The sequence below is a fragment of the Apium graveolens genome, chromosome 6 (assembly GCF_009905375.1).
Source record: "Apium graveolens cultivar Ventura chromosome 6, ASM990537v1, whole genome shotgun sequence".
In the NCBI taxonomy this organism is placed as follows: Eukaryota; Viridiplantae; Streptophyta; class Magnoliopsida; order Apiales; family Apiaceae; genus Apium; species Apium graveolens.
In genome coordinates this window covers 167,727,165-167,744,782 of record NC_133652.1, presented here as the reverse complement: position 1 = coordinate 167,744,782, position 17,618 = coordinate 167,727,165, and the positions used below count along the sequence as shown (strand labels likewise).

Below are 17,618 nucleotides of genomic sequence, written 5' to 3'. Positions count from 1 at the left end.
GATGAGTGATAGGAGGGGTCAATTGTGAAGGTGGGGTGATGTACTCATCCCACCCTGTTATATTAATAAGATAGTACAATTAGTCATATTCCTATAAGATTTTGAAGTTATAAACAACCAAATTAGTACAATACCTCAAGACGGGAATAGTGATAGGAGGGGTCGGCTATGAAGGCGAGGGTGATGTACTCGTCTCAACCTGCTACATTAATAATACAAAAAAATTAATCATATTCCCGTGAGCCTGTGAAGTGATAAACAACCAAATCTATAATACCTAATGACTACTCCTTAATTTACCCATGGGTAAAAAAAATTACCCAAGACCCAATTGCTATATAATTTACTATATCCATGGACTATCCAATTAACTTCAATTGACCCGTCTTAATTAATATGGCTATTATTTGAATTTCAAAAAAAAAGTTATCTATGGAAAACAATTTTGAACAAATCAAATCATGCATGATTTGCTCCAATTTGTTACATCATTTTTTCTCTATTTTCCAAATCATCATGCCCCTCTCTCCCTCAGACGACATATTACAATGGAGTTACACTGCTTCTAAAATAAAAAACTTTGCTTGGAGTTTACAATGCAATCTCAAGGTATTGCTTTTAAACCTTAGTGGCTCCAGAACTGTTTGGTTAGATTATTTGATGTTTTCCCTTGGTGGCTCCAGAACTGTTTGGTTAGATTGTTTGATGTTTTCATGATAGAAACGGTACTGGATATTCTTTTGATTATGTTCAATTTCAGGATTCAAGTGTGTTCGTGGACGTAATATTGAGAAAACCTTGAATCCATCTGATGCCTCAGGTGAACAAGGTATTAATGCTCATGTTGATGCAGCAGGTAAACATTTCCCTATTTATTTTTAACTGATTTGTTCATTTTGTCGAACCAGATACAAAACATCACATTCGTGGGAGCAATGTCAATTATATTCTTTCAGACATGACTAATCTCCATCCTACAGAGAATGACCAGGCTAAATCCGTCAACAATTATAGATGTACCCTACTATTTTTTGAATTTTTACACGATATCTCATGTGACCGCTGTTATAATTCCTTATAAGTTATGTTGGATACATTAATAAGTTTTTCTTTTCTCTTTTGTTTAGTTATACCGGGATCTAATCCACCAAAAATGCGTGAACATGCATTGTTACGAGCAGTTAGTGGCAAGGAGAATCAAAAACCAGATATATTGTTTACCAAAGCCTCTTTCAGCCGATTCAATCCTAAGCAGAGCCAATATATGTCATGCACTTCAGATCATAAGAAGCTCTATCCAAGGTTCACTCTATGAATTTCTTTATAGTTAATGCCGTATATTTGTTAATTAAACAGGTAACAAACCTTCTCCGATCAAGCAATGTTTGTGGATGACGAAAGAAGTACATCTCAGCCGTGGTCCTCTACAAGAAATTAACGGTAACTTAACATATGAAATAAACTATCCTAACATTTATCGCAGAATAATCATGTATATTATTATGCCTCATATTGTATAACTACTTTTGTATCAATCCTGACATGGATGCAGGTAACTCTTTGCGCCATTCTCATCTAACACCTCTATCAAGAGTTGATAACTTTAACAATGAATTAGAAGAATCAGGTAGTCCAATTTGTGATATTTATGTTTATTTTTTAATGTAATATTAGTTTTTGTACCTATACCATATAGTGGACTTGAATCTGTGGAATTAGAATTAAGTAACATACAAGCACAAACTTTGCCATATTATTTATGTTCAAATATGGAGTCAACCAATTTAATACATAGAAATGTCTCAATACGCTTGGTAGAGTTTATAGTTTTGGATTTATATGATACCCTGATTGGCAGGGTATGGAAGTGAAAACGAGGAAATTATAAACAATTTACTACAAGATATTCCGGTTCAAATGTGTAGTCAACCAAAATCTGGAGAAGACTGTATTTGTACGGTAAATTTAAGTAATCGGTCTCTGCGCAGTATTTACACTGCCACGCCTGGTAAGCTTCCAAAATTTAGTATTCGGAATGCCGATACTGAAAGCTCATAATTCCTGTTAATCATGCAGATTCAGGCGACGATGATTACCACCCCATTGGTAATGACAGTTTATATACAAAACCTGTGTTAATGTCAAATCTCCACGACGTTGTGGTTGACACTAATTTCCAACCAAGTTTTGAACTTCTGGCTAACAACCGATATGAGCACAAGACTGTTCCAAGATCAAATCCCTACCTTACCCAGCCTGGTAAACAATAATGACTGAGTATCTATTGAGGAAAGGTTAAAGATTTTATTTGCTAATATAAAATTCTTGATTGGAAATTAGATCAAAATAAGCAAGTGAGGGTGCGTGGAAAGAATTACAGTTCCAAGGATCACAATGTATTCCAATCTACACTGCCACACAATACAAGTTTGAGCGAAACCATTTTACACACTCCTGGAAGAAACACGTACCTTTGGATGCTTCTCACACATCAGACACGGTTTGATAAATTATCAAGTGAACAGGCCATAGATACGTAAATTAAATGTTATTAACTGTCATAATTATGTTTGTTTTTTTTTCCAGATAAAAACAAAGTTAACGTGTGTGGAAAGAAACAACGCGCCAAAGAAACAATAATATTTTGTAGTGCAGTGCCATCTTCTTATACATGATTATTCGATAATTTGATATACACTCTTGCTGGGAACAAATCACTTTCAGAATGTACTCAAATGTAATATCAATGTTTGTAATAATTCTTAATTGAACAATAATTGTACAAACTATCTTAATCTTAACCTGCCACAAATTTTTACATAATTGAACTAATATTCTATATCTTTAAATATTGATTTATTATAAGTTTTGTAGGTGTTCACATATGTGGAGAAACATGTGCAAATCCTAAAACTCCGTGTGCGCGTAAACTACAATCCATATAGTTTTCAGGTGCGGTTCACATATATGTGCGTACATTAATCTATACTATTAGATTGAGAATCATCCAATATGTTTAGTTCACAAGTTTACAAACAATGTATTTGTTACAGCATGTTAGATGAGAAAATTGGAAACTCCAGGAACATTTTAAAGTGATAAAAATGTAGTCACATTTTCATTGCCTGCATCTAGTGTGCAGAAATGATCGCGGAAATCTCTTAACCCAGATGGATTACGAACTGGATAATATCTAACCAAAAAAGTTTATGGTAGAATAAGTCAAGGTCCTTCGACGTTCGATACATCGTCCGTAAAAAGTACTTTTGAGCGAGGAGAAAGTTCAGGGTCTAAAAACTTATTATCTGACTTTAACAGTGTCGATGATTTTGACAGCAGTGACAGTGACTGTTTATCTAGCGGTATGAATTTGAATTTCACAAACTACATACGAACCTGTGAATTCCATATGTTTTTTGCATTGCTCACTTTCTGACGAATTGTAATTTTTGTAGGTGACTGTGAGGATATTGATGTAGATTTATCCGACAATACTATGCCTAAGTGGAGTGAGTACCTTGATGTTGGTGCTTCTGATAAAATTTGTTCAAATTGTCAGGCGATCATGTGGAATCAAGAAAGGAACAATAAATCTGCACCCAGAAAGCCTTCAACTTTTTCTCTTTGTTGTAAAAATGGTCAGATAACTCTTGATAAAGAAAAGCAACCTCTTGAACCTCTTGCTACACTCCTTAGTGGTGGATCCCGTTTTAGGCATTTCAAGCAAAATATTAGAATGTATAACTGTATGTTTGCGATGTCTTCCACCGGAGGAAAAATTGACCATAGTATCAATCGTGGCGGTGCTCCTTATTATTTCAAGGTCAAAGGTGTAAATTATCACAGTATAGGAAGCTTTGTACCACCTGACGATGCGATCCCCAAATTTTGTCAACTCTACATATATGACACTGAAGATGAAGTGAACAACGGAATAAATGCCGTTAAAGGAGAAAGTAATTCCGTTGATGAGGATAGCATACAGTCTTTGTTAGAAATGTTGGATGAACATAATCGTTTGGTCAAAGGTTTTCATATGGAACGTGAACGGATTCAATAGAATGCAGTTGATGAATTCAGACTGGTTCTAATAGCTTCTTCTTCAGCATCTGGTTGACCTAACCATATTGGCCCATCAAATGAAGTTGCCAGATTGATTGTCACAGATGACTATACAAAAGGATGCAGGGATACAATAATCCATTCAAGAACCAATGGATTAGAGAGGATATATGAAATCGATCCACGATTTATGCAACTACAATATCCTCTTCTTTTTCCTCATGGAGATATTGAATTTTACCGTTAAATCCCTGCAAATAGAACTAATAAAAAATAGCCCAAACAGACTCTGTTTGTAGAAAATGAAGATCCAGACGAAAAGGGAGATTAAGAATTCATCACGATGAAAGAGTATTACAATTATAAACTTATGATTTGACCTTCAGAAGGTATATTCTTTATCTGCACTTTGTTTTAGTACATATTCTTTAATATTCTCTCAAATTTACAAAGAATCAAGCATTTAATCACGAGTTTACAGGTTTAACTTCACATCTCGGAGGCCGTTTATGGCAGCAATATGTGGTGGATGCATTTACTGCAATAGAATAATACAGACTTGACTGGATCAGAGATAACCAGACTATGATTCATTCAGATTTGTACCACAATATATGGGATACACTACAAAAGGGTGATAGCAATCCTGAAAATGTCGGCAAAGCAACAATTTTACCTGCCTCATTTACTGGAAGTAAAAGGTACATGAATCAGTATTTTAAGGATGCTTTGGCCATCTGTCGAATGCTTGGCCAGCCATCACTGTTCCTTACGATGACAACTAATATAAAATGGCCTGAAATACAGCGGATGTTAAAGTTTTTAACCGGTGTTGATGTTGTTGATGCTCCAGACGTGGTTGCAAGGGTTTTTAAAATGAAAGTTGACCAGATGGTTGATCAAATCAAAAATAAAAATTATTTTGGACGTTGTATAGGAGATATTAAAATATGAAAGCTTTTTCTGATGATTTAATTTTACACTTTGACAATAAAAGGACATGTATGGAAATCATACTATTTTTTTAATTTAATACCTTGGCATTTTACAGTGATGCATGTCATAGAGTTTCAGAAGCGTGGACTTCCATATGCTCACATGCTTATTTGGTTGCATCCAAAGGATCGTCCAAAGACCAAATATCAAATTGATAAAATGGTGTCTACGGAAATTCCTGATCCAAGTATTGATCCTGTTGGATACAAAGATGTAAAGAATTATATGATTCACGGACCATGTGGAACTGATTGTGTTAATTCTCCATGTATGGCTAAAGGCAATTGTACTAAACATTTTCCTAAAAGGTAAATCTTCGTCATTACCACCATAGTTGTACTAAACATTTTCCTAAAATGTAATCTTTGTCATTTACCCCATACTCAACGAATTTATTATCACTGAAATATATATTCAAGTATTGTCTGAAAGGACATGATACCGCAACCATGTGTCTGAGGAAAAAAACCAACCGCCAAGACTGTCACCACAATACCAATCACTCTGGAGAAATGTTCGATTGATGAAGTTAAACATTACTTAGATGGTAGATATATTTTTTCATCTGAAGCATCCTGGAGGATATTTGGTTTTGACATCCATTCCCGTTGGCCTTCAGTTGAACGATTGCCAATACATCTACCAAATGACAAGCACGTGTCGTTCAGGAACTCACAAAATCTACAGGAGGTTTGCGACAATGCAGCATCCAAAAAAAGCAAATTAGAAGCATGGTTTGATGCAAAAAAAATATATCCAGAGGCCAAAAAATTTCACCTAATCAGAATTTCCAAGCAAGCTTACCTAGCATCCACAACCAGGTATCTGGAAACCGAGAAAAAAAGGTGATGTCATTGGTAGGCTTTCTGAAGTACATTCATCCAGTAGTAAATTATTATATCTCCACATGCTCTTGCTTAGGATTAAAGGTGTTATTTCTTTTGATGATTTGAAGACAGTCCACGGCCATATTCATAAATCTTTTCACGAAGCTTGTGTTGCACTAGGTCTCCTCCAGAATGACCAGCAATGGCACGAAGCTGTAGCAGAAAATTCGCATACATCCATGCCTTCATAACTACGTGCAATGTTTGTCAACATTGTAGTTTACAGTCCAATTTCTCATCCGCGTAGTCTTTGGGACACTCATTGGGGATGCATGTCGGATGATATTGTTCTTGTGAGACAACACCTCACTAACAATCCGAATCTTTGTCTATCAGATTATGATATCCAGAATTATGCTTTTGCAGGTATGAGTTTTAATAATTCGTTCAGCCCTATCATTTTCCAGTATGTACCTAACAGGATAAATTTTATGTACATTTATTCCAGAGATTGAGAAATTGTTGAATGATATTGGTAAAAGGCTGAGAAACTTCCCAAATATGCCATTTCCAGGAGAAGCATATTTTTTTAACTCTGAAAATAGGCTAATTCTTGAGGAAACATCCTATGACACAGAAGATATAAAGAAAATCCATGAAAAAAATCATAGTCTTCTGAATGATGAACAGAAGAGAGTCTATGATTCAATTCTTGACAATATCAACCAGAAAAAGGTGGTGTTTTCTTCGTTTACGGGAGTGGAGGTTGTGGAAAGACTTTCTTGTGGCAGACACTATGTTGTCGATTACGGTTGGAGCATAAGATTGTGCTTCCTGTGGCCTCATGTGGTATAGCTGCCGTGTTGCTTCCTGGTGGAAGAACCGTACACTCCCGCTTTCACATTCCTCTCTAACATGATGAACATTGTTGCGCTACCCTCAATAAATCCCAGATTTGGGATTCTTGTGAAGTATTTTTATTGAAGCAAAACATGCGGGTTAATGCAAGAAATACATAATCGGAGAACAAAATCATCGCTGAATTCAGCAAGTGGCAGCTTACGGTCGGTGATGGTAAGGAACCCAATATTTCTCCAGATTCAGACAGTGGTGAAATGTTAATCAAGATTCCTGATCAATATATCGTTCATACGTCTGGAGATCCTATCCAGAAGTTTTTGAGGTAACATACACAGATTTTCTACAGAATATCTCTTTGCATGAATATCTCAGATCAAGGGCTATAATAACACCTACTAATATCGCGGTGGATTAAATTAATACACAACTCCTTGAAAAAATTCCAGGTACTTTGTTTACGTATCTCAGTCAGGATTCAATCGATTATACTGGTGATGATGATAATGATATCAGGTCTGCATTTCCAGTTGAGTATCTAAACTCTATAAATATGCCTTGCATTCCTAAGCATGAGTTAAAATTGAAGGTAGGAGTGGTCGTCATGCTTATGAGAAACTTAAACTAGATTATGGGATTACGCAATGGTACAAGAATGATTGTCAAATCATGTAGAAAGAACAGTATTGAATATGAGATACTGTGTGGATCTCATGTTGGAACCAATCATCTTATTCCAGGAATAGAGATGGTTCCAAGTGACACAAATTGGCCCTTTAAATTTAAACGTGTTCAGTTTCCAATTCAGATATGTTATGCCATGATAATTAACAAAAGTCAGGGACAATCACTTGTTACGATTGGGCTTTACCTTCCTAGAGCAACTTTCTCACATGAACATATTTATGTTGCGATTTCTAGAGTTACACGTCCTGAAGGCCTCCATATTCTCATAGATAGTGATGATGGTAGGAGCACAAATATTACAAATAATATAGTTTTCGAGGAAGTGTTTTATAATCTTCCAAGCGTAGACAATTGGTCTGACATATTAATACAACGGTGTTGTATACTTCTCTTTCTCCTGTTTCATTCTTGATTTTTTATGTCATATATCAATGTCGTACGTGTAGCAACTCAAATATTACAATTATTTATGTGTTCGACCTGCATCAATATGTTAAATTAAAACATTCTCTCCAATTTAACCATATGTTTTTAAAAAGTTTAACATATCGATTAAGAATATATCGTTGATGGTTAAAATAATAGTACAAATCTGAATGATATGCTTGGTAGGCAGTATTCCTCTATTTTTGGAAGTAACCAAAATGATAAGGTGGGTTAGTTATCATCATCACACCAAACACTATGTAATCAATTATCAGAAAATTAAACCAGGATATTACTCTTATTCTCATATAAACTAATAGATTTGCATTATCAATTTCCAGCTAAATTAAAGGCATATCCCTAATGCCTCGCTGGTGAAATATAGTTACAAAGTTTTTACAGAATGAGATTCATCTGCTAAAACATCATTTATCTTTTTCTCTCAAGAGTGCAATCATTTTGTAAGAGTTTCATTTTCTTAACCTATTTATACTATTCTCAAAATATGGACTGAATGATTTTCCTACTTACTGTGTTAATCTACATTGCTTGAATAATCTTTTTATATTGCTCCTCTTATAGTGTTATTTTTAATGGAGTCATTTGACCGTCTATCCAATCTCGACAAGGCTAGCACTAACTGGAAAATTAAGGTCAGGGTTACCAGGATGTGGGCTAATATGACTTTGGAGACAAACTCACTGAAATGCTACAATCTCATTCTTCTGGATGATGATGTATGGTTAGATATATTTCTGTCAATCCTGGTTTGCACTTAATTGTATTTATGTATTTTAAAATTATAGGATAACCATGTTCATGCCTTTGCGTATCACAACATTTGGAATAGATTCACCATAAAGATTGTGGAAGGCTGTGTCTACATTTTTGACCAGTTTGCAGTTAAAGATGCTGTCGGGAATTTGAAGCCGGTCCAGACAAATCTATGTATCAGATTTACAGGCTCCAATACTGTCAGGACTGGTCCCGATGATGGCATGATCCTGTTATAAAAATTTGAGTTTCTGGACCTGGGAGATTTATTTGTGGAAGCAAATAAATGTCTTCCTCAACAGCAGTCTGAATTTGTAATTGGTTCGATAACGCATTCTATTAATTCACTATTATCTTACTATAGTCATATTTAATACCATCTTAATATGCTAAGCACTTATACAATAATATCGTGTAAAATACGTTATGTGTAAGACATATATAATTGGAGTTGTGGAAGAGTATGAAGGTTTGACCAAGCTCCCAACTAAATACGAAAATAGAGACATTGTCCTTTCGTGTAATATTATTTGTGGATTTGGTATAATATTAAGGCCGAATGAAAATATATTCAATGATTGTACATTTGTGTGAGTGAAAATTTCTGCATTATAAATTTGCTTTATGTAGTATATGATTTTTCAAAGCAAGAGTTTATTTAATTTCTTTATTTTTGATTTATAATGAATATTCTAAGCCTTGGAAAAATTTTCTTTTAAAAGGTATTTTGTTCACAAATTTTGAAAATGATTTTATAAAGTCTCTAAAAATCCAAGTTATTTTATGATATAAATTTTATAATTTTTGAACTTGTATTTTATTTTATAAAAATAAATTATTATAAATTTTAGTTGTCATATTTAGCAAATTACAAGAAAGCCCTTGCATGCAAACCACCCTCTCATTCTTTTCAAGGATAAAGAGGACAATTCCAACCCCACTAACTCTTATTTTTCTAGCCAATTTCCTGCTTTACCCTTGCATGCAAAATGAACCAAGTATAAGTGGACGGATAGTCTTGTCAATTCTCCTTTCCACTCAAATTTTGTCAAATTAAATACCATAAAACAAGCAAAGTGTCATGATCATTTTCATACTCCACCCACACCTCACTCTCTCCTCCCTCCCTTCTCCCTCCTCTCGGCCCTCCTTCCCCCCTCACTCTCGGGTTTAGCCGAGAACCACCCCTCCCCATTTTTCTTCATTCCTCAACCAAGCTTCTACTCTTTATACAAGTAAATGTTATTTCCCATACCATGATCATTCATATTTCAAAGAGTTTTGAGTAGAAAGTTTAAGTTTAAAGGTTGCATGTAAAGGTTCTAGTGAAACTCAAAATACAACCTTGATTCTTGTGAGTTTAGGGTTGTTTTTGAGAGGACTACAAGGAATGGAGAAGTACCAAGTCTTGAGAGGGAAACTCTTGATGATTAAATGTCCATTCCCATCCATTTCATTCGGCCATGACCATATGGGAGCCGAATGAATGGTCCTTAAGACTATTCTTGTTGCTTAAATCAATTTTTGCATGTTTATGTGATAATGACTTGAATTTTGTGGTGAAAAATTTGATAAAACTCTTTGCATGCTAAGTGATCATCTAGGTATAGCTTATGCTAGGCTTGCATGTCAATTTTATGATAGAATATATGTAGAAAATGTGTTGTTTTGGTTTGCAAAACCCGAAGACATGCATGCATGTAGATTTCTCTTAGAATGTTATAAGATTTTGATCATTTGGAAAGATTTTGTTAGTGAGCCTTAATTTCAGTAGGAATAATGTGTTAATATTGATTTATTCTTCTTGTTGCATAGTAATAATTCGTGGTTATCTTTTATAAAAATGCATATCTTGTTGTTTCAAAAACTTAATGATTGGTGAGTTGAGAAATGTGATCTCTTTTGTTTTGCCATAATTGTACCTTAGGTAAGGATGATCTCACCCAAAGTTATTTTGAGAATAAGGGAGTTATTTCAGTATATTGCCATGTTTAAGTCTTGGTTTGAGTATTGGGTTGTTGGTAGTAATGTTTGTCAAGTCAAGACTTTGGAGAAATGAGAGTTATAGTTTCTGCAGAAAATCAGTTTAGTACCCTGAGGTTTAGAGTGAGTTTTGACCATGTCATTGATGTGCACTTTGAGGCCCAAGACACCAGAAGTTAGTATTGGGAGTATATAAAAGGTTTTAGGTGTTGGTTGGAGGTTTGCATGTCATTTGGTTAGGTGCACAAGTAGAATAATAAAATCTGTCCAGCAGGGGACAGTTTTGTTGCAACTTAGAAATAGGGAGATTTGACCATGTCATGGGTAGCCCCTCATTAGGCCCTGTTGGGCCTTAGTTAGAGGGAGTGTCATAGAAGTTTTTACAACCATAGTTAATAGGATATGAGTTAGAAATATGTGTCACAAGTTAATTCAAGTCAGGGCGTTTTCTGCCCAGAAAAACAGGGGAACCTTGGACTTTTAGCTTAGGCCCAAGAAGGCCCAAGCCAGGCCCTTGAGCCAAATTAAGTTTGTGAGATGCCCTTAGGTCAGGAGAGTCTTTTGTAAAAGTTTTGAAGGAAAAATTGTAGTTTAAGAGTGTCTAATGCACTCAAGAAACCATAGTTGTCATTCTGAAATTTGCACCAGTGAGCACTTTCACTTATCACATAGTTTTAGAACACTTAGAAGTGAGTATTAGGTCGACCACCATAGTTGTAAGATAGTATAAGGTCAGTAGAGCAAAAGGCACAAGTGAGGGTCAATAGGTTTTGGATATTTTAGTAAAGGCACATCGAGTTAGGAAGCCAAAATTAGAAGACTATGTCTAGTTTAGCGACCAAGTGACTTACGTTGTGAGTCGAGATCATCCAAGCCTAGTGTTGCATTATGGTATATATGGTGTTATTTGGTATTAATATATGATATATGACTATGTGGCTATGTGTGTACAATTGTAATTTAAAAGTGAATATCAAATTAAGTGCGTATAGGCCTAAGTGCCATCCGTGTTTAATTTCGGGTTATAAATAGGTTAAGTTAGTGAGAATTTATTATAATGAGGATTATTATTATTTATGTAGGATCTCGAGACGAGGGAAAACTTGCCATAAAGGTCGAGTGAAGCTCCAGTTGCTCCTACCAGTCAGACCAGACCAGCCTTTCTCAAGGCAAGTGATTCAACTTGACCTTCGTATTTACTACTAATAATTCATACATTACTGCAACTATCCTGAGTCATGTTGTTATATTTGAATCAAGCGTATCTTATATTTATCTTTGAATCATATAGAAATGCCATGAACCCTCGAGTACGTTTTGCAAGTAGTTCAAAAGTCTTATCATGACAATATGTTAAAGTAATTCGAATACCATGATAAAATAAAGAGTTGTTATAGCACTCGGTTGATCCTCTTGATTACCATGCTAATGATTCCTAAGTAATGATATCTCATCTTGATACTTGAACCCATATAGAACCTTACCTTGATACCTGAAAGCCAGATATTTATCAAAGTTGTCCCTAATTTATTGATACCCCTCTTTCTTATCTTAAAGCTTGTCAATTCTGATATATCCTGAGCTAAAAATCATTTCTTCATACCTTAACACCCTTGGTATTCATGAAGCTTACATTCTTGATGATCCAGCACTTGAACCTTGATGATAAACCATTGCTTTAAGCCCAATTTGGCACTTCCTTTCATGATATCCAATAGCCTCACTAAATTCCCTTGTCCAAACTTTGATACATGAAAACCATTCAGTTACCCTAATAGAGTTTAGTTTTGTGATTCATGGCTCTGAGAGTTAGCACCATTTCCCCGTGTTTCGAGTTGATCTATAATCCCTTGATAAAGATGTTTACTGTAAAAAGAGATTTTGTCATAATTCGGCATCAGTTTTTGAAATAAATAAAATGTGGCTTTTTCAGTCCAAAAGGGGGATAAATGTTTTCTTTGAATGGTGGATCTGGACTGAGACGCGAGTCCTTTCCACACTTATATTAGGCTTAAAAGTTGCCTAGGGATTCCCATTAATGTTTTAGAACCCAGCGAGGTTCGGGATTACTTCACGGCTGATCACCGACTGTAATTCGTAGCGTCATAAAATGATTTTGATTAAGACATGATTTTGAAATTGTTTTGATACAAGTAAAAATGATGCCATCACTCATAGTTTTATTCCTCGTTATCATTGGATATGTCTTTCCATTGTCATTCTTTAATGTATATCTCGATTTATGTTTTGTATCGTACTGTTAGTACTTCTTGAGCATTTGGCTCACTTCTTGCTTTACCCTGATATTACAGCTAGCAGCTATGGTTAGATTCAAGCAGACTGCCCGTAAGACCTGTGATGTTGATGCTTATGTTCGAGCTCAGGTAGAATAAGTAATAATAGTTTGTGTGAGGACTCGGTATTTAAAATCAGATGTAATAGTTGGTAGTCTTGGGCTGTTCCAAACCCTAAACTGTAAGATCTTGGGGTTGGTTGTGTATAGGATATGTGTGTAGGTTATAGATAATATGCGAGAGAGTAGGTTAAGTAAATTTATTATTAATACTCCTCTTATTGGTTGTTAGCAAAGGGCGCATTCCTCGTCATCCTCTGGTTCAGACGACACTATTGCTTTCACAGTGTATGCTGAATTGAGGCGCGAGTTCGACATGCTTCAGGGCAAGTACGACTGACTGAAGAACGTGTATCCGGACAGCCGAAACTACGAAGGGAAGCCCAATGAGTAGATGATTGCGAGACTTGAGACCTTGGTTAAGTACGTCAACACTAAGCTTGAGGAGATGCCAGCGCACCGGGACCGCACCAGCCAGTATGTCATTCAGATGGTGGCGGATGAGCTCCAGAGCATTGTGAAGACGCTTCGAGAGGAAAAGACTACCAAGCCCCGTTTAAATGGAGTGGAGCCTTAGTTCTTTCCATTTACCTTTCATGTTGTTGTACTATCAGACTCTGTGGAATCCCCAGTCATTTCCGTTGTTTCCTTTAAATAAGCCTGTTATTCCTAAAATCAGACTTTGTCCTAATCCTAAGTATTGTGACCTTTAAAATTTCAATAATTATGTGCTATTGTTCCATTTGCTCTCAACTGTTATTTTACGTTTTTATCATCATATCTGCTTAATTTGGAAACTTGACCCCATATGTAAAATAAGAATGTCATGCGATACCCTCGAATCATTTTATCATTCATATCTGTTTTGACACAACTCTTATTTCAGGATCATGCCTCCCAAAAAGAAGAACCCAACAACCACATCCACCACAGACCCAAACATTCTTCGACTACTGGAAACCTTGCAACAGCAGACCAATGCTATAGCTCTACAATAACTAAATCTTCAACAATGAATTAAATTCAAGATAACCGTGAACCACACCAACCACCTGAACCACCAGTACCACCTAGACAAATTGTCACTTTCAAGGCTTTTCAGAATGTGAATCCACCTGCATTTCATGATACCAGTGATCCAGTGATAGCTAACACATGGATCAGGGAGATGGAAAGGGCTTTTGAGTTGGTACAGTTAGGAGACGATCAGAAGACGCCGTATGCTACTTACTTCTTGAAGGGAGAAGTCATCTATTGGTGGGAATCAATAAAAGCTATGGAAGTCACTCAGCAGGTTTCTTGGGAGAGGTTTAAGAAGTTATTTCTGGACAAGTATTACCCTAAGTACATGCAGAATCAGATGGAGCTAAAATTTCTTGAGTTGAAGCAAGGGAACATGACTGTATTGGAGTATGAGAAGAAGTTCACTGAGTTGTCAAGGTTTGTGACAAAGTATACCAGCACTGAGGAGGAAAAAGCAAAGAAATTTCAACAAGGATTGGAGCCTTGGATCAGAGATAGAGTGGCTATGTTTGAGCTTGAAACTTACGCGGGAGTAGTACAGAAAGCTGCTCTGATTGAGAATAATGGGACGCAGTCAAGGAAGGAAAGGGATAACAAGAAGAGGAAGGTTTCATTTTATGGAGAAAAGTCTGAAGTGGAAAGTTCACAAGATCGGAATGTAAAGAGGATCGGATTCCAGAAGGGCGGAAATTTTCAAAAGAAAGGAAATTTGGGTAAAAGGCAAGAATCGAAGGGGAACAATCAGGCAAGCCAAGGGCAAGTTGGAGAAAACAGGTTCCGGAGACCGGAATGCAAGCACTGTGGAAGAAGGCACCCCGGAGTGTGTAATAAGTTGAGCATGACATGCTATAGGTGCAACCAGAAGGGACATTTGGTAAATGAGTGCAAGATATTGAAGCCAGGAGTTACGTGTTACAAGTGTGGGAAGACTGGACACATAGCTAGGGAGTGCAAGGCAACCGGACCAGTCAAAGCTTTAATGAATGTGGCAAGTACTAGTGCAAGCGTGCCAGCCGAGGTATTGGCATTACCTCCACCACCTACACCAACCCCGCAAGCAACAACAAGGACATTTGATCTGAAGATGAAGGATGCTGTTCAGAATTCTGAGGTGATAGCATGTACACTTTTACTCAATAATGTCAAAGCTAAAGTATTGATTGATTCGGGAGCAACAAGATCTTTCATATCAGAATCTTTTGTTGATAAGCTTCAATGTGATAAAATGATTATGAGTGAGATAGTAAATATGGTAATTGCGAACCAAGAGAAGATTCCTGTGAATCAATTTTGTCCAAAGTGTGAGATCGATATTTCGGGGTATAAGTTTTCAGCCGACTTGATACTCTTCAAGTTGGGAGAGTTTGACATAATTTTAGGAATGGATTGGTTAGGAGAGAATAACGCTCAGATTAATTGTAAGACCAAGAAAGTGTATTTAAAGACGAAGAGTGGAGAGAAGGTAGTATTTAAGGGGTAGAGGCAAGAGCAATTATTTCTTACAATTGTTCAGGCTAAGAAGCTACTTAGAAAAGGTTGTGAGTCATTTCTAGCGTATATAGTGGATTCAGAAAAAGGTAGTCCCAGCATAGAAGATATTCCTGTAGTTAAAGAGTTTCCCGATTTGTTTCCCGACGAACTACCAGGCTTACCACCAGATCGACAAATCGAGTTCGAGATCAACCTTGCTCCAGGCACGGAACCAGTTTCAAAGGCCCCATATAGAATGGCACCAGCAGAAATGAAAGAGTTGGCAAGCCAGCTACAAGAATTGTTGGATAAGGGAGTAATACGGCCAAGTACGTCGCCATGGGGAGCACCTGTTCTGTTTGTCAAGAAGAAATATAGGAGTATGCGACTATGCATAGACTATCGGGAGTTGAATAAGGTAACGATCAAGAACCGCTACCCGCTACCAAGAATAGATGACCTTTTTGATCAGCTGAAGGGAGCAAAATGCTTTTCAAAGATCGATTTGAGATCTGGATACCATCAATTAAAGATCAAGGAAGAAGACATTCCCAAGACCGCATTTAGGACCAGATATGGGCATTATGAATTCCTAGTAATGCCGTTTGGACTGATCAATGCTTCGGCCGCATTTATGGATCTGATGAATCGAGTATTTAAGAAGTATTTGGACAAATTTGTCGTGGTATTCATTGATGACATCCTTATTTATTCTAAGTCGGAAGAAGAACATAAGCAGCACCTCTGGATAGCATTGGAGATACTTCGGCAAGAGAAGTTGTATGCCAAGTTTACCAAATGTGAGTTTTGGTTAAAGGAAGTTCAATTTTTGGGGCATGTCATTGGAAATGAAGGAGTTAAAGTGGATCCGGCAAAGATTGAGGCATTTATTAGTTGGGAGAGGCCAAAGACTCCTACGGAAGTGCGAAGTTTTCTAGGATTGGCCGGATACTACAGAAGGTTTGTCAAGGATTTTTTGAAAATCGCCAGGCCATTGACCAAGTTAACCAGAAAGAATCAAAGTTTGAATGGAGTGCAGAATGTGAGGATAGCTTTCAAGAGTTGAAGCAGAAGTTGGTAACAGCTCCGGTGTTAGTACTACCAGATGATCAAGGGAACTTTGTAATATTCAGCGATGCTTCACATAAGGGTTTGGGTTGTGTGTTGATGCAACACAGTAAAGTGATCGCATATACGTCAAGACAATTAAAACCGCATGAGTTAAAGTACCCGACGCATGACTTGGAACTAGCCGCCATAGTGTTCGCACTTAAGATTTGGAGACATTACCTCTATGGAGAGAAGTGTGAAATATACACGGATCACAAGAGTTTAAAGTACATTTTCACTCAGAAGGAGCTCAATATGAGGCAGAGGAGATGGCTGGATATGATCAAGGACTATGACTGCTCGATAAATTACCATCCTGGAAAGGCGAATATTGTGGCCGATGCTCTGAGTAGGAAGGAGAGACTGAATATGATGATAACATCAAAAGAGTTATCTGAAGAAATCGAGAGATTTGAACTGGAATTTTGTGCTTGCGGAAAAGTTGAGGAAGTTTATCATGCAATGACCTTTCAGCCAACACTAGTAGAAAAGATAAAGAAATGTCAAGAAGAAGTAATGGAGAAAGAGAAGAATCAGTTATCTGGAGAGGAGATTAATACTCAAAGGGATGATCAACGGATACTAAGATTCTCTTCCAGAATATGGATTCCTCATGTACCTGAATTAAAGAATGAGATCCTCCATGAAGCCCACAATTCGAAATTTTCAATCCACCCGGGAAGTACCAAGATGTATCGGGACTTAAAGCAGAATTTTTGGTGGCCAAATATGAAGCGAGACGTGGCAGAATGGGTTGCGAAGTGTTATACTTGTCAAAAAGTGAAGGCAGAACATCAACGACCAAGTGGATTAATTCATCCCCTGAAGATTCCAGAATGGAAATGGGAAAATATCGTTATGGACTTTATAGTAGGACTATCGAGAACGAAATCCGGGCATGACACAATATGGGTTATAATTGATCGTCTTACGAAGTCGGCGCATTTCCTTCCAATAAATGAGAAGTCGTCACTGGACAAGTTGGTTCATCTGTATATGCGCGAAATCGTACTAAGGCATGGAGTACCCGTATCAATAGTTTCAGACAG

The 17,618-nt window shown here is 36.7% G+C and overlaps 1 protein-coding gene across 1 annotated transcript; it reads left to right on the top strand.

Moving 5' to 3' along the window:
- The first annotated feature begins 4,647 nt into the window (after nt 1-4,647).
- Nucleotides 4,648-8,869, top strand: LOC141665579 (uncharacterized). Its single transcript, XM_074471564.1, has 10 exons — nt 4,648-4,993; nt 5,114-5,366; nt 5,610-5,879; nt 5,980-6,065; nt 6,165-6,311; nt 6,394-6,696; nt 7,193-7,259; nt 7,419-7,711; nt 8,439-8,509; nt 8,663-8,869. Exons 1-10 carry the CDS (start codon nt 4,648-4,650, stop codon nt 8,867-8,869), a joined length of 2,043 nt encoding a protein of 680 aa, XP_074327665.1.
- Nucleotides 8,870-17,618: the final 8,749 nt, after the last annotated feature.